At 50.3% G+C, this 22510-nt stretch overlaps 2 protein-coding genes and 1 pseudogene across 2 annotated transcripts; 2 read left to right on the plus strand and 1 right to left on the minus strand.

Moving 5' to 3' along the window:
* The first annotated feature begins 3038 nt into the window (after positions 1–3038).
* Positions 3039–7587, plus strand: LOC135325815 (rho GTPase-activating protein 20-like). Its single transcript, XM_064503793.1, has 10 exons — positions 3039–3313; positions 3680–3856; positions 4029–4070; positions 4400–4635; positions 4963–5163; positions 5350–5528; positions 5860–6021; positions 6530–6639; positions 6755–6950; positions 7130–7587. Exons 1-10 carry the CDS (start codon positions 3039–3041, stop codon positions 7262–7264), a joined length of 1713 nt encoding a protein of 570 aa, XP_064359863.1. The 3' UTR covers positions 7265–7587.
* Positions 7585–10072, plus strand: LOC135325816 (uncharacterized; annotated as a pseudogene).
* A 4394-nt stretch (positions 10073–14466) lies between these two features.
* On the minus strand, positions 14467–22288 carry LOC135325868 (PIN2/TERF1-interacting telomerase inhibitor 1-like). Its single transcript, XM_064503839.1, has 4 exons — positions 22193–22288; positions 17349–17458; positions 15281–15373; positions 14467–14535 (listed from the first exon to the last, which is right to left on the minus strand). Exons 1-4 carry the CDS (start codon positions 22209–22211, stop codon positions 14494–14496), a joined length of 264 nt encoding a protein of 87 aa, XP_064359909.1. The 5' UTR covers positions 22212–22288; the 3' UTR covers positions 14467–14493.
* Between the last annotated feature and the right edge of the window lie 222 nt (positions 22289–22510).

Below are 22510 nucleotides of genomic sequence, written 5' to 3' on the forward strand. Positions count from 1 at the left end.
AGCAGCAGCAATGTCGAGACAAAACTGCATGTAGAGAACCGGTTCTCTACACCACCCTGTGTCTTGACATTGCAGCTTGGCAGCAGGAGAGAGAGAGAGAGAGAGGAAGCAAGCAAGCAAGGAAGGAAGGAAGGGAGAGAGAATTAGGGACAGGGGGGAAGTCGTGGGAATAACATAGGTTTGGGTAAAAAACAGAGGTCTTGCTCAATGGAAGCTTATTCCTTAACAACTTCAACAACATTTAACTTTACAAAACAGACATCAAAACTGAGTTAAGGAGGTAGTATCGTTACAATAGGCATAAAACAGCTGGCAAATGCGCTGTGGATGTCAATATGCAATTTCCTCCTTCAGGAGAAACTGGGAAATGATGGGTACTGTGGTTGGCCATGGCCAATGGATGGCACGGATTTTCTTTATGCCGTCGGGCAAGGTGGTAGGAACAAATTGCATATTTGACAGAACATGTCCGATTAATTGAACAAAGCAAGGAATGATACAAGAACATTAAGGTGGCAACTGCACCTAACAAATACAATATTAACTGTTTCACCCACGGTGCCCCCAGTAACCAGGACTACAAATCGCCACTCCAGCCATTCCAGGTTTGGACGGGGACGTGGGCTATTTTTCTGATATCTTTGGTTAACTGGAGAACTACTTCGCTTACATCATCTATTTCCAAACAACCGTTAGGAATATTTAATTTCCCACACACTTCTCCCTCTTCAGCTAACAGGTAATCTAAAAACCATGTGGTGCTGAAGGATTGCCGTGCGCATCTGTTGGGATTGCCGAGTTAAAAGATCTATTGCGTCAGCGGTTTTGTTGGTAATAATTTCTAGAGCCGCTTGTAGTCTGATTATTCCAGGTTGCAGGCCCGTAATGTTGAATTATTCGTTCAGGAGGCCACTCATTATTTCCCCACTTTTTGTGTCCCACCCAAATTTACTTTAATGGATCCCTTCTTACAGGCAACACTTCTGTCTCCAAGGTTATCATGTACCTTTATGCCTAACCGAGGTCCGCTTGTTTCTGGTAAAAGGAAAAACAAAGGTCTGATAAACCCTATATAACAAATTCTCAACCACCCCGCGGGTAAAAATTTGTGTGCTGTGTGTCCACAGATCCCACAGGTTAAGAATGCCATTCTTGGCTGTTGTGTTTTCAACAATAAAGCTAATTATGATCGCAGCACACAATTACAAAAAATGATAAAAATAACTATTCTAACTACCACAGGTAGTATCGTTGAGGACACTCAAGCTCGACATAAGACAAGTCTTCTTCCTCAGTGCCCTCTTCCTTTCAGATTAATTGACCTAAAAGGAAGGGAGGATCCACCTGGTATGGATTCTAAGATCTTTCCCACAGGCATCAGTAGCTACCCATGCATACAGATTTTTTGAAGCTTTTAGTACTAGAGGTATTTGTCCCACAGTGGGTAAGTGCACTAGAACCGGTTGTCCCGGGTAATACAAGGGATTCCTCGGTTTCTTATTCTCCCTAGTCCCGGGTAAGAGGGATGGAGGATTAGGGCAAAAAGCAGTGAGTCTGGGGCAGCCATTTACTCCCCATCGTCCATTGACTTTAGTTACTGCATCAGATATTCGTCGCGCCCATCCGGGATTGTGCGGTCTCAGGGTTCGTTTTAAGAGTCCGTTTGTACGTTCTACAGTACCGTTTGCCTGGGGATAATATGGGGTATGGAAAATCCATTGTATCCCTTCATCTCGTGCCCATTCTTGGCCTACTCCGGCAGTAAAGTGGCTACCGTTATCTGATTGGATAACTCTGGGTTTAGGAAAACAACTGAACCATGATTTCAGACTGTTCACTGTCCATTCCCCTGTTGCTCGCGGGACAGCTTCAGCTTGGGTTAATCCTGAAATTACCTCGACTCCTACCAATACATGCCTCTTCCCTTCTGAGAGGCGAAAAGGGCCAATGTAGACTATTTGCCAAGTGTCCCACAGCCCCTTATTGTCCCTTAAGTGTAGGGACAGCAATGTCGAGACAAAACCGCATGTAGAGAACCGGTTCTCTACAGGGACACAACCGTCACCACTCAGGAACCCAGCAGAAGAGGCAGGAATCAAACCTCCTCACTAGCTGATCGGCTAGAAAAAGTGAAGAAAGCTAATGCTATGTAGATCAAGGCTATTTGGATGTTGGCATATGAACGCCCACAAAACCCTTCCTTCCCAATTTCTAATTACAAACCAGCTCTGGCAACTACACCAGTTCTTTAAGAACAAAGAAGTTTTTCAGCTGACTTTTAATGCCAATTGAAACTGGATGATGGCCAACTCTATAACATGCTTGCCCATGGTTAACCTGAGAGGTCGATAAGCTGGAGCAAGTCCAACAGACAGTAATCACGATGGTCGGGGGGCTGTAGCACTTTATCTAAGCCTGGAGGAGAGTTGGCTCTGGAGGGGACTTAATGGCATCCTTTCCAAACCTGAAAGGAGGTTAGTGAGAAGGAGGGTTGAACTAGATGATCTCCAAAGGTCCCTTCCAACCTCAACCAGTTGCTGATTCTGTGATTTGGAAACCTGTGGGGGAAATGCCCTCTCAGGAACGGCTTTCAAGAAGGGCAGCAGGCACAGCATCCCAGCGCCTACACAGAAACCCGCTGTGTGTTTTTAGTTGAGGTTTTCTTTCTGTACTTTACAGAACTCATTTTACTGCACATACTCTGAACACAGTTCCTCCCATGTCCCAGACTGCAGACATGGAAATGCCCCAGCGTCGGAGGAGACAGAGGCCGGGAGATGGCCTGTCACTCCTGCAGCCCCCAGGGCTCCACCCGTCCCGGCCGGCGCATCACAATGTGCCACAGTGGCATCACAGTGACCCGGCCACGGCCACCAGCGCGTGTCCCTCCCCGTGCGGCACTGCGCTGGCGTGGGGCAGTGCGGACAGAGGTGGCTCCCAGCCTGGGGTCACTGCCCGGCACAGGGACACGTGTCCAGCCTCACGCAGGCCTGGTCGGTGCCTGGCGCTGCCGCAGCCGTCTGCCCAGCCTCGGCGCCATGGGGCAGGCCAACATCTGCGGCGCCCGCGGCGCTGTCGGCCCTGCTCCCGCCATGCAGGCACAGCCCGGGGCCCCTGGCCCCGTGGCTCCTGGTGCCCGTCGCGGGCTCTGGCGCAGGGCAGCCTCCCGGCCCCCGCCGCCCCTCGGCACCTTCGTCTGCAGTGGGAGCACCCAGCTCCTGCTCACCCTCCCTGCGCAGGTGACGCGGCACCAGCGCACGCGCCAAAGGCACCTCCTGCTCTTCCCCCACGCGGTCGCCATCGCCAGCTTCAAGTAAGAAGAGCCACCACAGCCCTCCTTCCTCCCCAGCACCGCCTCGGCCAGGGTCTCCCGCGGGAACGCTGCATGCCCAGCACTGCTCTGGAAGGAGAGCAGGGGGCAGGAGAAGGGCACAGGCTCCTGCTCTTGTCCTCCTCCCCTGCAGGCCCTCACCAAGGGTGCTGCTGGCATCACTGCCCTGCAGCCACTTCTCCAACGGCCTCTGCGTGGCGGCTGCAAAGGAGGCTCCTTGCTGCTGCCTGGGGCTCGGGGCCACCCTCCCCATGGCTCTGCCCTGGGAAACGGCTCTTCCTGGGGGACAGCTGGGGTGGCCCCCACGCTGCACACCCACACCCCAGGCCCTGCTCTGCCTCCCTGCAGGTGCGGCTCCATCTTCTGGCTGAAGCACCGCGTGCGGCTCAGCGAGCTCTGGGTGCTGTGCAGCGAGGAGGCAGCCACAGCCAGGCCTGAGGAGGAGGAGGAGGAGGTCTTTGGCCTCAAGTGCAGCCGCACCCTCATCCTCGTCTGGCCCACCAACCTCTGCGTGGTGACCTTTGGGTGAGTGGGGGCGACAGGTCCCAGGGCCCTGCGCGAGCCCCTGTCCTGCCCCACGTGGCTCGGCCCTGGCCCGGGGACTCTGCCCACGGGGGCGAGAGCTGTTTGGGGCCGCATGTGCCCCAAGCAGGAGGAGGGGCAGCGGGGCTGAGGCTGGGTCTCCTTTGTGCTGCAGGTCGCAGGAGGCGAAGCAGCTCTGGCTGGACACGATGCTCCGGTAAGCTCTGCCAGGGAATGCAACCTGCCGCCGCAAGGCTGAGAGTGGGCGAGTGCTCCCGGTGGAGCTGCACGCAGAAAGACCCAAATGTCGGTGGGGAAAGGTGCCCCCACTGCCCAGGGCAGCTCCTGCGCAGAGCCGCGTGACTTGCTCAGCCTCGCGGTTGCAGTCAGCACCGACGCCGGGAGCTGCAGAGCGGTGCTGGCAGCCAGCGCTGTGGGAGGCTCTCGGGGGTCGGGCTGCCAGGCAGCGTGGGGCTGGCTGGCAGCAGAGAGAGCAGCGAGGGCTGGGGGTGACAGAGCTCTTCCCGTGCCCTTCCCTGTGCACAGGCAGAGCCCAGGAGCCCCAGGAGCCAGGCTCACCCGACTGCCCTCCCTGCAGCTCCTCACCAAGGTCATTGGCTTCTACAGTCCCGTAAGTGTCCTCACACTCGCCGCTCTGCCCCAACAGTGGCTCACCTTCCCCAAACCCACCCTCGCACAAGTTTCTCATGGCGCCTCTTTGCTCTCTTGCCTAGGAGATGTCACTGACAGCGGCGACCGTGGAGACGCTGATTTCGGTAGAGGTGAGCAGGGGCTCCCTGTGCCCTGCCCGGGCTGCCTGCGCACGCGGGCGATCTCCGCACCGCGCGGCAGCTCCCTGGGGCATGCAAAGGCAGCAAATGCCTGGTGCCAGGGAGAGCACGGCACAGCAGACTGTCCCTGCGGTCACGTGCAGACCCCTTGTGCCGCACGGGGGCTGCTCGGGATCAAGGGAGCAGCCTGCAACTGTGCAGGGGGCTGGGGGCTGCAGGGCCGCTTCGGGGGCGCTGGCTGCAGCAGCAGCCTTTGCCACAGCCCCCGTGGCACAGAGACACAGCGTCAGGCCTGCACCTCCAGCCTCTCCTCCGCAGCCCTTGGACCACCCCCGCTTTTCCTGGCAGCCTCTCCCACATGCCTGCATTGCTGCAGCAACATCGCTGGAGCAGCTCCCTCGAGGCCCCCACTGAGGAGGGGCGGCTCTGTAACCATCAGCCCTTTCTCACAGGCTGACGCCAAGAAAGGCCCCCGCTTGGACCCTTCCGACGGCGAAGAGGCACTTGGCCACTCGGCTGGTGAGTCGGAGAAAGAACGGCAGCAACTGCCTTCGGACAGGCTGCTTGTTCCCTCCCCCCGTGCAAAACCTCGGCGCCTCCGGACAAGCTGCGGGAGACCCTGCAGCACAGGGCACCGCACACACGCAAAAGGCAGCCTCTGCGCCAGGTTTTCTACCCTGAGTTGGGCTTTGCTTTTGCTTGCAGCAGAGGGAGCGAAGGCAAGAAGGCAGGTGATCTCCTGGCCACTTGCTCGGCGAGGAACCTCTGCCAGCAGGGCCTGCCCTGTCCCAGGGCAGCTCGCCTCTGGCCCCAGGGCGGCTCTCTTTGGCCAGCCTCTGGCAGCTCTCTGCGGGCAAGACGGGGGCCTGCCCCAGCCAGTCCAGGTAAGCAAGCCTGCCCACAGAGGCACGCTGCTTCGGGCCTCTCGCGCGACACAGCCTGCCCAGCACTTGTGCTGGGGCTCTCAAGAGAGAGGCGCTTTGGGGCTTCCCCCTCCACACGCGCTGCTGACACGCAAGGCCTGCAGGCCAGGTCCCAGCCCCGGGGGGAACGGGGGCCAGCTCTGCGGCTTTGCTCCAGCCCACACCACTGGCACGGGTGCCTAGGAAATACCAGGTTATTACCAGTGTGATCGACGTGGAGCGAGAAGGAGCTACTAAGGCAAGCAAAGCAGAGTGTGCCCCCAAGTCCAAACCTGTCCATTCCTTCCTGCAGGAGCTCCTGGCTATACTGTATGAGAAAGGGCCTGCCACCGAGGGCATCTTCAGGAAGGCGGCGAGCGAGAAGGCCCGCAAGGAGCTGAAGGAGGTCCTAAACCAGGGCAAGAGCGCTGACCTGGACAGCAGACCCGTGCACCTCCTGGCAGTGGTGCTGAAGGTGAATTCCTTGCACCAGCAGAGCACACAGCTCTCCGAGCATGTGCCTCATGTGCATGGGCCCCTGGCAGTGCCTCCACTCCCCTCGGTGGCACTCCAAGCTAAAAGCCTACTGAAGCCAGACTCCGGGCTTCAGGCTCAGGACACTGTGGCACTTTTCTTCCCCCTCAGATTGTCAGCTGCCCTAGTTCTGCCCCTGATTCCCTGCATGACCATGGGAAACTCCCTTCCTCCACCTCCTCCTCAGCATCCTCCTCTCCTCAGGGAGGACCATGGAGACTCAGGGCTGCACCAAAGGCTCAGCTAGGAGCTGGGTCCTGCTCCTGCACTAACACCAGTACGTTTGGCACGCACTCGCACAGCCCCCCGCGCTCTCAGTGCTCAGGAGCACCTTTGGGAGCAGGCAGCTCAAAGCAACCTGCCTGCTTGTGAGCCCAAGGCACCGCGATGCTCCCTCTCTGCTCACTGGCACTGTTGAGAGCATCCTCTAAAGGACCTTGGCCTTGCAGGACTTTCTTCGGGATATCCCCTCCAAACTCCTCGCGGACAGCCTCTACGAGGAGTGGATGCAAGCGCTGGAGAAGCCAAGCCAGCAGGACAAAATTGACAAGCTGAAGGAGTAAGAGTTTGAACCGGTCCCACCATTTTGGAGGGCACTCCAGCTTGCTCCCGTGACGGTGGAGCGGTGCCTGTGCCCTGCATCTTTAACCTTCCCTTTGGTTTGTGTTCCCTAGGGTGGCCGACAGCCTGCCCACAGCAAACCTCCTGCTGCTCCAGCGCTTGCTCACTGTGCTGCGTCACATCAGCGAAAACGTGGAGACCAGCAAGATGGACACCAGCAACCTTGCGATCTGCGTGGGGCCAAATATGCTGAGCCCCGGCACGGACAACGTGCTCACGCTGGCAGAGCTGAAGGAGAGGAACGACAAGGTCTGTGGAGTTCAGCCCCTGGCTCCCGCCTTTGGCGCAGCTCGGGGCCAGCCCCGCACAGCCCCGTGCCCTTGCCAAAGCTCAACGAAGCAGCACCTCTGAACATTGGGGCGCCCCACATCAGGACTATGTGCAACAGGACAGGCAAATCTCTGACATCACGGGTTTTCTGTGTGCAGGTGACAGCCCTGGTGGCGTTCCTAATAGACAACTGCCGAGCAATATTTGGGGAGGACATCACCTTGCCCTTCAGTCCCTCGGCCCAGGAGTCACCGGAGCACACCAACAGCTCCACAGGTAGGAGGAGGCACTGATGGTTGTGCCAGGCCAGGGCTGCTGGTTTGCAGTCTTGCCTTGCATAGCAGAAGACAGAAGGCTGTGGCAATGCAGAGAGCTGCAGACACTTGAACATGGTAGTGCAGTGGTTGCCCCCTGGAACACTTTCCAAAGGACAGCACTCCCAGAACAGCATTCCTCCCAGATGGGAAACGTCTGTGCACTTCTGCTCCTCTCCTAGTTGCTAACGCTGGCCTAGAAGTGCACTCTCACAGGACATTGTCCTCGGGGGTCCTTGTTTTCCTAGGGTGCGTGGTTCCACAGCGAAAGCCCCCTTGTATCTTCAGGTGGCCCCTAACAAAGACCTAGCAGGCTCTTTCTCCCCACAGGACACCCAGGGGCTCCTCAGCATGACGGTTCTGCCTGCAACAGCGCGGAGCCGCAAGCTGAAGGCAGCACCCCCGTGTTGGAGCTGGAGCAGCCCAAGGGCAGGAGCAGCAGTCTCCGCAGGCCCTATCCTACCTGCGTCTCTGCCCCTTCCCTGAGCAATTTCACCAGTGGCATCAGCAGCATGGACAGGTGCTTCTCAGAACCAGACCTGTCCTGCCACGACCGCTTGGAAGGCTGGGCAAGGGAGCAGGAGGCCAGCGAGAGGGAGGGCAAACTGCCAGGGCAGCAGTAACAGCTAAGGTTGCAGAAGGAGGCACTGGCACAACACCCTGCAGGATTGCCTTCCCAACTATCAAACAGCTCTCCCTGCCCCAAACAGCCTCCAGCTGCTCCCTGCACAGCTCCTTGCCTCATCTGATGCCTCCGTCTTCCCCACTTCCACACTACTTTCACCCTCTACTCCACAAAAGACCTTTCGAAAGAGGCCCCAGGCTTTTTCCATCAAGTGCACCGAGGACGGCAGGACACCTGGCAGAGCCATCGGAAAGCGCTGCGTGTCATGCTCTTTGGCAAAACCGCAGGAAAGGCCCAAAAATCCTCCAGAGCTGGGGGCCTGGGAAAACAGGAGCTGCCAGAGAGACAGCTCCCCAAGGACAGACAGTCAGTTCTCCTGCACAATTGTCCAGGGAGACAAGAAAAGCCCTTGCCTGTGGCATATCAGCAAAGGCTCCATTTCAAGGCAGCGGAGGAAGTGTTTCGAGAGGAGGGTGGAGCAGAGGAATTCTGGAAGAACCCCCCCTTATGAAGAGCCTCCCTAGAACCTGCCTGACCACGAGAGTTCCCTCTGTGGCCTCACAGTATCAGCCGCGAGATCCACCACATCCAAGCAGGACACACTGCCCCCCTGCCCATGCCCCAGCTGTGCACAGGACATGGCAGAGGTGTCTCCAAGGCATGTGCTCAGGGCCCGAGGTTCTGCACAGAAGGATTCGGAGGTGGAAACCACAACCCGCATGGTTCCTGCTGGAAGAAACTCCCCTGGCAGTTTCCCTGGGACCCCTGCAGCGCATCGACTGGGAGCCATGTGTGAATCCTGTCAAGGACCCAGCCCAGGGGTCACCTTCTTGGGCACCCGATGGATAGGGGGACAGAAAACACTGCCAGAATCTATATGAGAGGTGATAGAAAACATTCCCACACTTTCAGATCAAAACCCTTGAGACCTGTCTGAGGAACTTGGGGGGTTTTGGAGGTGACACTTTCCTGGATTCCGTATTCAAGTAGCACCTCTGCATGATTTGCTGAGGAAAAGCTCCCTACGGAATTGGGAACCTCAACACCAGGCAGCATTAAGTGCTTTCAAAAAGGAAATGCTTGCTTGACCATCGAGGGGACACCCCCCCAGCCTACATGCCCATGGGATTACGGCAACAAAATGTGCAAGGCGGGATTATGGCAACAAAATGTGCAAGGCGGAAAGGATTACACCGTTGCCATAGGCTCTAAAGTTTGGCAAGGGTGCCAGGAGAACCACACTCCCTTGGAGAAAGTGCTCTTAGCTGCCTAAGAAGGGCAGCTAACAACCGAGCCATTAACGCAAGAAGGGAAAAAAAGCTGTGCGTGCTGAAAAGTATTACAGGCCCTTAGAATGCAGCTACCGAAGAGCTCTTCTTCCTGTTGCTAGGGACGCATCAGGGACATTCATACAAAAGGAATGGCTTGAGGCCAAGATGCTGTCATTCCTAGTGTCTTTCATGGGAACGTGTGGGCACCTGCCTTGGCAGGAGGTCATTTGCATTGCCGTACTCATGGCACTGAGGAGGTTAGCCAGCACTGCAGCTACTGGCTATGCAGGCAGGGATTGACCTGTCCTACCACGCCCAGAGCTCTGGAATTAGGCAGGAGGAAACACTCAGCTGGTCCCTGCGCCTGGCAACTTGCCTGTGGTACCGAGACATGACGAGCATATGACAATGCTTTGGGAGGCATCTGGGTATGCACCTTCAGTTGTATTCCCTGCAAAGATGATGTCAGCTGTGAAGTTGGCAACGTTAGCTGTTGGAATGGGACATCTGCTTTTGATCAAATCACCAAGCAGAAGTACTGCTTAGCTTCTCCTGGGACTGAACACAAGATGTCTTCTTTGGCACCATTTAATACCTCCGTCACACTTGGAGTGACCTTCCATCAACTAGACGGCTTTCCCAAAAATCCCCGCCAAGGCCACTAAATGTCTGTGCAGAACTGGAAAACACTGAGAAGAGAGAGAAGGAAAAATGAGGGATGATCTAGCAAACTGATTCAGTGAGCAAAAGTGGAAACCCGCCTGACTGAACAGCCTTGGGATGAGATCTTGAAAGGCTGGTCACCAAAAGCTCTCCGTGCATTGCGAATGATGCTACCTGCTCTGCTCCTACTGTTAATAAACACCGCCTTGTTCTTTGTTGTCACCTTGATCTTGACCTGTTCATTTCAAATGCAAAGAGTTCCCCTCCCACGCGTGGAATACCTGACAGAACCTGGTCAGAGAGGAGGGCATCTGACACACCTCCCTGCTGAGACGGGCTCCAGGCAGCGGGCCTGCTTCCCCACTGCTCTGCAGGCCCAGGGGCACTGAGGGCTGCGCAAAGCAGGTGCAAAATGCTGCTTTCTTGGTCCACATTCCCTCTGCATGCCTGAATGCCCCCGTCTCCCATGGCAAGCAGCACAGAACCTCAGCCATGCAGGTCCCTTGGAAACGCAGCCATGAAGGTGACTGGGGTCATTCTGAGGGGAACTTGCTTAGTTCTCTGACCCAACAAGTGTTTCAATGCCCATAATGCACCATATCCAGTTGCAAACCCCCGCAAATGATAACATGCTGCTACTCTCCCAGCAGTAGCCAGGCAGCAGCACCTGCAGCTGCCATGTGCCTCTCCACCAGGACAAGTCCTGACTCCAGGGAAAGGAAGCCCCCCTTGCTTAGGTGCTCTGGTTGCACTTCTCTCTGAACTATGAGAGCAGTCAGTCCCTATTGCCTGTGTCACTAGGACAAAAAATGAAAGCTTCTGAGGAACTGCAGAAGGCTCCACATTGACAGGAGGAGGCAACACCTTCAATTGATAGTCTGAAGAGAGCAGCAAGGAAAATGCATGGGGAAAGGCGATCTGCTGGGCCAAGTGACCCCATCCCCAGAGGCACAGCCAGCTCACATGCACACAGCCAGCCACGAGCCTGTGTGGGTGCTGGGGGAAGCACTGTTTTTTTATCACCTCTCTGAACAAAGGGGAAGCAAATGGTTCACAAATCCCAAGCACACTTGGACTCTCGGGAGCTCTGCTTCATCTTCCCTGGAAGAATAGGAAGAGGTTTCACACACTGTAAATCAGACTGGCTCTTCAGCCAAGCAGCCAGTTACAGAACTGATCCTGTGGCCGCTCAAAACTCACCCTTCCGCCAACCCACACTCCTCCCACCAGCTGCCCTGACAGAGGCTACCGCCCAAACGCAAACCCTGCAGCTTGAGGGGGGCACCCACAACATTGACAGGATGCAGCAGTATTTTGTGAACTTGTAAGGCCCAAAGCAAGAGAACTGCAGGAGCGATTCCCCGGGAGGACAGCTTGGTGATAAAGGCTGAAGACTTGCAGAAAGGTTCCTTCACTGCAGGGTCCTTTCCCCTCAGGCCTCCTGCACAGCCCGGGGCTTTGCAGTTCCAGCCCACTGGTCACAGGGAACAACCCTGTCCTCTTCCTCCAGGCCCTGAGCAGCAGGTTTCTACACTCAGCTTTCCCTGCGCCCTCCACCTGCCTTTTCTCTGCCTCCACTTCTGTTGCACAAAGCCCAGACTTCACACAACACGTGCAGCCCACCAGCTTTGGCTGGCATTCACCAGCCTGCTCCCCCGGGCACCACGGCTTAGGAGGGCAGCAAGGGACCGCAGGGGCAGTCAAGAGCTTTGCAGAGGCCTCTACTCCAAGGAGGACACGACATGCCGCGACACGATGCACACGTGCACACCCACTCGGAGAGGGACAGACACCAGGAGACGTGGCATTGGAGAAGTCTCTGGGTGTGCAAAAGAGAAGAGCCGTCACTCCCGCTCCCTAGGGCACCAGGGAGGAGGGCCTGGAGGGGAACGCTGGAGACTTGTCGAAAGGGTATTTCTTTCACTTCCAGCGCCGCTTTTTTCCACAGCCTTCCTGCACAGCTTCAGCTCAGGCCCCAGCAATCCCACTCAGCCGAGGGAGGCTGGTGCCAGGCTCCCCCCAAAGCCTCCCGCTCCTTCGCACCATGTCACGTACCAGCTCAGGCTGCTCTGGCCTCAGTCCCACCAAACAGGCGAGGCAGAGCAGAGATGGCCACATCGCTACAAAACACTTCTCTCTCTAGAGTAGATACTCAGTGATATACAAAAAGTTACATCTCCCTAAGCACTCCTATGAAACAACTGCAGAGCAGGGTTGGTCTCTGGCAAAGCTTGCAGTAACTAGGAGGGCGAGCTCTTGGCAGCCCCTAGCTTGAGAGGAAACAACGGGGTAGGCCAGCATGATGGGGGGGTTGGGAAGCGAGCACAGGTAATCCTGCCGTGTTTTCCCACCTCCTCCTCACCCCTTGCATTGGCTCTCCTCAGAGTGTATTGCAAGATGTCAGGCAGGAGCTGCAGACCTGCTCTCAGGTGCTGCATGAAATGGCAGATGCACACCTCCTGTTCCTAAATGGGGATGCCTTCACCCCTGCCTTGCCGGGGAGACGCTCGCCTCACCGCCTGAAAGCCCATGGCCAGGGAGCATCCCATACAGCACGAGAGTGTCCTGACAACACAAAAGCAGGCTCTTTGTGGCTCCAAGGCAGCTGCACAGAGCCGCAGCAAGCCTGAAAGGAGACAAGCCCTTGGCCTGCACTTTTCAAAGCAGCAAGTGTGCTGAGGCTACAGAAGCGGGAGAAGGGGCTCGCAGCCTGGAGGGTCGTGCTGCCATTCAGAGGGCTCTCGAGAGGCTGGCGAGATGGGCAGAGAGCAATCTCCTGCAGCTGAGCAAAGGCAAGTGCAGGGTCCTGCCTCTGAGCAGCAAGAAGCCCATGCAGCAGGACAGCCTGGGGGCCGACCTGCTGCAGAGCAGCTTGGCAGAGAAGGACTTGGGGAGTCCTGGTGCAAAACAGGTTAACCGTGGGCAAGCATTTGATCTTGGAGCACGGCTGCAAGCAGAGTTATCTGGATGAGTTTTGCCAGCTTAAACAACAGCCAAAAAACAAGTTTCAGAGCAATGCTTGCGGTCTGTAAATCACCAAACTTGAATCCTACTGGGACCTTTCAACTTGCACCCAAATTTATCCTCAGTGATGGAAATCTCTTGTCACAGTTGCTAAAAAGACCATGGAAAAATAACTCCATATGAAAGAGAGAAATATGGCTTTAGGGGGCCACTTTGCATCCGTACAGATGACCCAGGGAATACAGCACAGGTTTAGGAACAAGTCAGCCTTGCTCACTGAACCTGCCTCTGTGCTGACTCACTGTGTCCTTGGGCAAGTCATTTCAGCTCTCTGCTCATCAGTTTGCAGGTTTCCCACCAGTTACACCTAACTGATCTTCCCATCGCTCAAGTTGGAACTTGGGTAGGATTTATACATAAAGACAGACAGGAACTTTCGGAATTTCCCTACAATATGCTATTTTACCGCTTTAGGATTTTAACTACAGCACCTAGCACTGTGTGGCCTCAGATCACAATTAGGGCTGCAGTGCACAAGGATGACTAACATAGCAATTAAAAAAAGTTTAAGCTTTAGATCCAGAATTTTAATCCTCATTTTCTGGACTGTCACCAACTACAAGAGTCAAGGAATTAAACTTTTCCCTAAACAACTAATTTGATCCTTCTTGTAATTGACTTTCCTCCTCCTCCTTCTACCCTCCCTCTCCTAGAAAATCTTCTGCTCTCTACTTGCTGAATTCACTAGGGTGACAATTCTGCCACTGGCAGCATGCGGACAGGCTGTCCAACAGATCCTCTTGATTTAATGACACTCCACAGAGACTTGTTCAGATATGCGGTTAGAGTCTGAACTTGAGAGATGTACCAGTCTAACTAAAGGAGAGATGATAAACCAGCTTTGATGTGTGCAGTTCTTTCTGTAAGCTTACACCCACTGTTGAAGCATTACTTCATTTTTTAAACAAAGGTCAGACTGAACATACACCAAGAGCTTTTCAAAATTAGATGACTTTATGTATAGCTCTTTTGGGGAAGCTGTATAGTTTCCCCACTTGTGTGCTCTACATCACGGCTAGAAAAATCACATTATACCACATTCAAAACAGAAATGCATAACCCTGAGTCAAAAGCTAAAAAGCAGTTCTTTGAGGGCAGGAAAAGTAGGCAGTTAAGAAACCACCAGAGCATGCAAGCCAGATGCAACAGTTCCTTAGCTAAACAAAGGCAAACGCCTTGCAATGGCGAATGTTTTTGTTGTGAGCTTTCATACTCACTCTGGCTGCTTTTCAAAGAAACAAGTGCTGTTGTAGCACATCCCAGCAAAAGGTCCTCCTCTATGTTGTGGTCTTGGGTAAAACACACAAGTTCAAAATGTTGATGTTTGCTATCTCAATAAAAAGCCTTTAACAGGAGCCCGACCCAGAGCAAAAACAACACACTAAGATTTACGCATCCAATTAGACAAACTTTAGCATGATCATGGATGACACGTCCTTCTGCTCCCACTGATTTTCAGGGAGAGGGGGAGGAAGGGAAGTTGTCAACCCCATACTATGAGCAGCCCAAAGGATTAGGTCCCAGCTAGCCTTTTAAGACAGAAAGAATGGAAACCCTATTAAGCTTCCAGCATCTGACTGAGCAAAGCATGAACCTACCTGTTTCACCCTGTCCATGGCAATCATTCAGTTCTGGTTGAAGTCATCCTGATGAGCAATCCAGCTGTCCTGTAAATATCACCCACATGAATACAAGGCAAGAGCTTTCAGTCCTAACAGAAATTTCACTAAAAAGCGTATTAAGATTCTGCACTCTGAGAAGTAACTTAATTGCAGGTACTCAACCCTTCTTGGCAGGAGGGACCCTCTGAAACTCCACAGGTGGCAACACTAACAGCGGCTTGTTACAGTCACTCCAAAGTGCAGAAGGGATAAGGGTTGTGTTTGCATGTCTTCAAACAATGCTGAGCTGCTGTTGGCTCTGCGTGTCATAGTCTGGGCAAGATGTTTTCAACAGCAGGCAGGAAATACTAAGGTGATTTTCCGGCAACAATGTTACTCGAGATGTTGACTCAGAATCCAGTACCTTTAAGACTAAATTCTGCTTTTGCTATGTACCTGAGCTCCACTCAGGAAGGTGACTGTTCCAGAAGGAAAGACAGAAGGCATAAAGCTAAGCTAGGTAGTCTTTACAGAAGAGACACAGAGGAAGGAAGTATTTTAGTGGTTTGCTAGAAAGCAACTATTCTCTGAACAGCCTCCTGTACTCACTGTAACCTTTCCAAATAGCCACTTTCTCCCAAAACACCCAACAGAGCGTAACTAAACTGAAGGTCAAGAGTTTCTGCAGAGATGTTCACACAGGTGTATACCGCCACCAGGAGTGACAGCAGATTTCACTGAAGTCCCATTACAAAGGTTGTGCTTTAGCTGAAATGGGAGCCACATTTTCTTACCTAGGTCTAGTGCTCACCTCGTGATTGATGGTTGCTCCTAACCCCAGCATGTTGTTTTTCACGTGAACCTTGATATGTTCTGTATTCCCTTGTTCCTGAGCCCCAAGACCCTAAGGAGGATTTAAGGGCAAAAGCGTAAGGATTCTTCTGCAGTGTCTAAGCAACTAGAGCTTTTGTACTGTAAGACAATTTGTAATGAAATACAGCAATAAACCACAAGTTACTATTTATTTGCTTGCCCGCAACTTAATTCATTTGCAGGCATTAGCACACACGAGATATTAAGTATTTTTAATTTACTGCTAAAGCCTCCAGCAAAATATCATAAACACTAAAATAGCAACAACATTATGTAGCTGGGTGATTAATCAGGAAGCCACCTGACACTCCCAGGCAACCCCGAAGTGTTTACTATTTTAAAACAAAACACACAAAATCAATGTGTCTCTCACCAAAAATACAGTCGCCATTGGGAAGGCAGATGCATGATGACAAACAGCTATAAGACACAGGATAGCTCATACTGCATAATAAAGGTATGTTGGGGTGGGGGGCAGAGAAAGGATCAGAATGCAGCTAACAGAGCCTTAAAAACATCCTCTATAGCATTCACATCCGTAACTTAGTAAAGAGATGGGGGCAAACAAATGTTGGTTTTGTCTGTTCTAAAAACCCTAAGCATTCGCATCTTGGAAGCAATCTTTGGGTCTGGTATTATCCTTTTTATCTATATGATTTGGGGCGGGGGGAAGACAAAGCCTTTGTCTGAGTTTATAATGAAATGGGGATATAAAACCTTCCAGCACAGCTGTAGCTGTTGTAAAGGAAGACCCTGCAGCCTAAGCCAGGAAAATTACTGTGAGGAAGACGAGGGGAGATGACAGACACAAAGCAACACAGGGCCTTCCTTCCACACCCTGACACAGTGTTCGTAACGGCAAAGGCATTATCTACGCTGAGATGAGCTGGCTGCCTAAGATATAAACAGAATATTTAACAGCATTTTTTCTACTCTGGGTTATACATCTATTTTCATCTTACATACAAAGCAAACATGCATGCACCTTTACATAGCCAGACAGTTCTCAGTCACATACTGCAACAGTTTGTTCTAAAGCCTAGAGAAACCAATGCCAGTTCCTTGATTTCAGCAGCCTTTGAATCAGGTACCACTGGTTATTTTTGAAATTAAAGGCAGGCAGAAGATTTTTTATGTACTAAATAGAAGCCAGTTTTCTGAGGCAAGAGTAGGCTACAATCCAAGAGCAGGGTTTTTTTTGGCACTGTAAGTTTTAATTTATTCAGAGTTGAAAACAGTCCTAATTTTATTCCTTTTAAAAGGGGCAGGGAGAGGAGTTGAAGGAGAACAGTTAAAGATATATTGTGGATTTTCTTTGTGCGTTTCATTAGTGACGCAAGACTTGAAAACACGCTGACATGCAAGTCCAACTCCCCGCTTTGCTGAGACACCTTTGTGGAAGTTAAAGTGCTTTTAAGGGAGAGCTGAGATGTCTGCATTGACCTAGAGAGTTATTCTTAGCACCAAAGCCAGTCACCTCACCCCCTTACCGCACAGGGATAGGCTGGAAGCTGAAAGGAATACAGCTCACACACTACATTTCAGTCATTCAGGGAACACATCAGAAGTAACCTTTCAAAAATAGGTGAAAGATTAAAGCAGATCCTGGAGTTCTTTTAAACAATATAAAAGGCCATGGAGAGAACTGAGGGGATAAAGGCAACATAAAGTCTTCTCTAATACTTCTCTGATTTTACATCCATGCTCCTGTTTTTACTGGGGGACATTATCTTGTTTGGGAGGGGAGTGGGGAATGGAAAGGAAGAAAGCCAGAAGTTAGTGAGTACCTGTGTAAAAAACCTAAAAATTTAACATTGCTCAAGTTTTCTCTGCATTCTCATCAGACTTCAAGAATAAATTACATAAAAAGAAGACGTCTGTTTAAATGCTGGGACCGAGAGTCACCAGCAAGTCTTCCACCCAGATCTCTCCTCTTCTCAGCGTTTTTAGTTCAAGAAAAGTTTAGAGACAACCTTTCAGCTAGACAATTCTCCTTTAAGTCATACCTTTCCTTTGGACCAGCCCATCTTTTCCAGCATCTTCTGGCCAAATTTAGATTCATCTTTACTCCAAGCACTGTTTCGTGCATCCACAGACCACTTCTGCCTTCTACGGGCTACAGCAAGAAGGAAAAGTCAGGCTCCGTTTATATTGTGCTTACAGTGTGCATATTATTTATTTCTAATCAATTCAAGAGAAGTCCTTCATTCCAAAAAACAGAACTTATGCCAGACCAAACATGTTTTTGGGGGGGTTATTTTTACCAAATTATAGATTGCAAAGAAGTCCAGTGAAAAATATTACTATTAATGTGAATAATGCCACAGCAAGATAGCTATGGAATTGGTCAAACCCTGGGGACGGGCTGCACTTTAGCAAAGGCTTTAAGAATTGTCATTTAAAAGTGCAGGCCTAAGTTCTGTTTGAACTTTATTTTACATTTGGCTTCAACAGGTGATCTATAGAAGAGATGTCAAAGCTGGTTTTCCTAGCTCTGACAAATGTCTACTGTCCATCCTTCCTCTTATCGAGAATACAGGAGATCTAGTATCTGCCTTCATAACAAAAAGCCAAACCCCAAATAAAACCTAATCACTCATATGGAATGACAGAGCAGAAATCTACCGAATTTCAGATTTTGGATTTGCCACAAAATGGCTTATTCAGAAACCCTGCAAAAGTCAATAGAAATTACTGCAGGTGTCAGAGATCTTCAGCATCTGGGTTCTTCTGTTCTAAATCTACTACTGAATAACTACAATGCCCCATGCCCAAATACATATGTTTGCCTTTATCACTACGAATAACTTCACTGAAATCGAGGAAGAAAAGTTACTACAGTTAACCAGTCACATTAAGTGTGCACCTAAACATATGCAGGAAGAGAACTGTAATAAAACAAGATGAAAAGAATGGGAGACAGGAAGATTACAAACTTCGTTAAACAAGATGGGAAATGGAGAATCATTATGACCGATTAACTCAAGGCCATAAAAAGTCAGTAGGAACCCATGTCCACCGAGACATTTTCATAATAATCAGGAAATCATCTTTCCCTAAAATGCAGTACTCACAATCTGGGCCAGAGGGAGAGAATATCACAGCGAAGTTCAATTTATTTTTAGCCTCATCTTGGTTCTTTCTTAAATAAAAACTAATGCTACCAGAAAGTGTGATGGTGGTTGGTTTTTTTAAACATTTTTTGAAGCTTCAAAGCTCAACATAGGCTACATAAGGCAGTCCCTTAAAAAGCAGAAGTCTGACAAAGAATTTCGTAAAACACCAAACAGTCTGTTAAAAAGATTTTACAGTATAAGTGACTCAGTGCTGTGACAGAAATCCACACAACACTCGTTCGGTCCACTTCTCTATAGGCAAATGATTGACCTATTTCCATCAGGCAGCCTTCAGAGAAACAAACATCCACTACAAACCCTGTGCTAGTAACACAACGTGGTAAAGTGCTACTGTGGACTGGGATTTTTACACGGGCCCAAGCAGATTAGGCTTCCCAACCGCTCCGCTGCGAACAGAACGCCTGGCTAGGTGGCTCACTTCACTCATTTACTGTGTTTGAGACAGTCAGCTAGGAATTTGGGGCAATCAATTTCACATGCTTTATCATCTTCCTTCACCCAAGATACAGACAATTTCTAGGGACCCAGGTTTCAGAGGGTTGATAGGGGGAATGAATTAAAAAGATATCAATCAAGCTGGGCAGTAAAAGTTAAGGCCTACCAAAACTGGGAAAATCTTGGCCATTGCTTCCTTTAGTAGCTAAGCGTGAAACAGACATTAAGATTAATAAAAAGAACCAATTTCATAGAGAAGGTTAGGCTCCCCAGCTGAGCAGCAGCCTTCCTTTCAATCATATTTTCTAATTATTCCCTTTGTTTAAAATCCCTCAATTAGCAACAACTCTCCTTCACTGAGTCACTAAAACCAACTTGCTCAATTTTATTTTTTAATCTATCTATAACACCATACTCAGTATGCTCACCTACTATTTTGCTCTCTGTAACTAGTTCCCCAAGTGGCGAGGTTGCAAATCCCAAGAAATTGAAGTCAATGCAATTCACACATTTGTAAAGTACAGTGTGTATCTAAGGATTTGTCTACGCAGTAGAAGTAATCCATGCCAACTGAACGTGTGAATTTAAATTAATTTCCAAACTGAATTGTTTGATGAAGCTCAACTAATCCACTTTAAAAGTTAATTTTGATTAATTTTCCAGAATATCTCTCTGTAGACAAGCCCCAAGACATTTTACTCCCAGGAGAACCCTGATAACAAAACACGAGGAGACTTAATGCAAAGATTTCTTAAGCTTGAAATTTTAAGAGACCTTCCTCTTCCCAGCACTTTTAATCCATGTACTTCAAACCTTGTAACTACTGTAAGGGGATTAATCCTCACATTTCTGTCATGTTAACACAGTCTTATTTTCAAATAGCATAAGCTAGTTGCAGGAAACTACAGGAAGTTGCTTATATTGATCAAAAGTACTTAAGAAGAATCAGGAACACTTTCATGTCACATATAGCAATCATAAAATCATCTACCCTCTCCAAACAAATGATAAAAAAGGTATTTAGCCTACAATTTGTCAGAGATGTTTGCTTACAGAGGTCTTTTAAAAATCTACTCTCTTCCAGCTAAAAAGTTCAGCTCTGAAGTTAACACCAACGTTCTGGGCTGCTCTTAGAAAATGATGCTAGAGATATTAATGAAATTCTGGGCAAGTACCACCATCCAGTGGAGAAAAGTGTCATTTCTTTAGATACTCCCTTAACCCAGAAGCCCCACTATTTGGAAGAGATCAATTACTAAACTGTTTTGCCCAAACAAATACGTGCACCAGACATGGAATTAAACTATAATTTTCTGAAAGTAAGCTAGGAGGCATTCAAGAGCTCTGACTCACCCAGTTCATTTCCCCAAATGACCAAATTCTATGTTTGCATTCACAAATCCTTCTGACCCAGTACCCAACTTCTAACTTTGCCCATGTCTCTAGAGCATGCAAGATTATGGGTTCCCATCCAAACCAGAGCTGTGGGCCTACATCTAGTGATAACAAGGACAGTAATAAATAGGCTGAATTTGCCTTCAATGATCAGGAAAAGAAAAAGATACAGTCCACAGACAGGAATGTTTTTTATTCCAAGCTAGGAAACCCATCCATATAGTTTTTTCCCTCCAAAATGAGCACCACTAAGACAGACAGTTAATTATCAAAGTTTATTAAAAACTCTGAGTTAAAAATAAGTGAAAAATAAAAGCTAACCTTTTGCCCATTTCTGCTACTGATAGGCTTTTAAACTCAAACTACATAAACTGTTATTTTAGGTTCCCGATATGCATGTGCTTTCACAGTTGTAGTAAAACCAATTAACCCCTCTCCCCATCTCTCTTTTGGGATTAGTAGGAGCATGTGAACTTGATGCAGAATTGCAAACAAGAATACAAGTGTATTACACGGCCTTACTGAATTTGCAGGTGATGAACAAAAACGTACAATTCTGGAAAGGTGGCTTTCAGTAGTTAGATTTGTTTTTCAGACAACCGATTTCCAAAGGGTTTTTTTGTTTGTTTATTTTTCACTATATCCAGAAGCATTAACGTAGCATTACAATACTGAAACTTGCAGTACCAAATTAAAAAAAGAAGAAATTCTCAAAAATGGTACCAACAAAGTTGACATCTGAAATAATCAGAAAGGTACATGCATAAAAGCAATTTTCAACAATTCAGATCTATATCTCCCAATGGAAACCAGATTTTCTGTTTAGCCAGTACGCTTATGTCCATCTTTCCTACAGTTAAGGAAACAAATTTATTAGACCTTCTGTTATGATTTTCAGGGTATCTTGACAACAGTTAATCTTACCAATATCAGCTAAGAACGTTAACAACAACCACACACAAGTATACCAGAGCTGTTACATAAAACCCTACATGAATGCAGTATTCTGGAACTACGCAGTAGTCTGTAACTATTATTAGAAAAGCTTCTTGTCGCATTTGCACTCTCCGTTAACAAGACGAAATATTGTGCGTGCGTAATTGAGAGGTTTACACACAGATTTACATTTACTAGAGAAAGCTACTTTACAGAAACGCTTCTTGAATTTGGAAGACAAGGTAACAAAAACTTTGTTTCTGCAGGAAAAAAAAAAAAAAAACCCACCTCAGGCCAACCCCAAGAGAGTTCTGTATCCTGAATAGATGAACTTCACCCAAAGAAAAGTTATCGACTGGGATATTCACCCCAAGGCTTTAATCGATGCTGTTAGATATAGGGAGCCCAAGCCTTCCAGCATCTCAGAGGTAGGAGCAAAGCCCTTTTTGATTCCAGTGTCGGGGGGAGGGGGGGAGAAATTACCCAGGTGGCTCGTAACAACATAGAAAACCTTCACGAATGCTCCATTCAGCAACACCCTTGTGCGAAAGGCTTACGAGAAATGGCTCAGCCTTAGACATGAGTTCTCCCAGTGAGCCCAGGGGATCTACTGCACTTAGAGCTACGCAGGCTGGTGCCTTTACCGAAGCAGCCGCCTAAAACCCTTCATCTCCTGCTCTCTCCTTCCCCCACAGCGGAATTTCGCCCTGGCCCCAACCCCCCGGCCTCAGGGCAGCCGCCCAGCGCCCAGGCCTGGCGGAGGGCGGCGCGGGGCAGCCCTGAGGCGACCCCCGCTCCCCGCTACAGCGGTAGCGCCCAGACCGGCACCCTCCCCGCAGGGATAACGGCTCCTTCTCCTCGCCATTCCCGCCATCACCCCCCGCTGCAGGTGGAATCACCCCCCAGCAAGCGGTTCCTCCCCCGGGGAGCCCCGAGAAGCCACTCACGCTCCGCCAGCATCGCCATCCTGGGGGCCTCCCTCCCGGCCGCTGAGGCGCCAGCCCGGCTCCTGGGACGCCGTCGGGGGCCTTCCGCGCTTTCGGGCGCAGGAAAAGGCGGAGAAGGCGCAGCCTGCTTGAAAAGCCACGAAGCAGCCGGGCGCAACCATCACCCGTGAGGAAACAGAGGTTGTAAAGCTATCTTCCGGGTGATAAACCTTAAAAAAATACGTAGTATATCGAATATCGGCTATTCCCGCGCATATTTCCGTGGATATTAGACAGGCGTTTCTGCGGGCAGCTGAAGCGCTCGCACATGGCCGGGAG

This window comes from Dromaius novaehollandiae, unplaced genomic scaffold (assembly GCF_036370855.1).
Source record: "Dromaius novaehollandiae isolate bDroNov1 unplaced genomic scaffold, bDroNov1.hap1 HAP1_SCAFFOLD_30, whole genome shotgun sequence".
NCBI lineage: Eukaryota > Metazoa > Chordata > Aves > Casuariiformes > Dromaiidae > Dromaius > Dromaius novaehollandiae.

Coding starts and splice junctions, on each gene's coding strand:
- LOC135325815 (XM_064503793.1), top strand. CDS start 3,039: ATGGGGCAGGCCAACATCTGCGGCGCCCGCGGCGCTGTCGGCCCTGCT. Junction 5,164..5,349: donor GGCACTTGGCCACTCGGCTG/GTGAGTCGGAGA, acceptor TTTTGCTTGCAG/CAGAGGGAGCGAAGGCAAGA. Junction 6,022..6,529: donor TCCTGGCAGTGGTGCTGAAG/GTGAATTCCTTG, acceptor TTGGCCTTGCAG/GACTTTCTTCGGGATATCCC.
- LOC135325868 (XM_064503839.1), bottom strand. Junction 15,374..17,348: donor TGGGCTGGTCCAAAGGAAAG/GTATGACTTAAA, acceptor AATCCTCCTTAG/GGTCTTGGGGCTCAGGAACA. Junction 14,536..15,280: donor GAGCAACCATCAATCACGAG/GTGAGCACTAGA, acceptor TGATATTTACAG/GACAGCTGGATTGCTCATCA.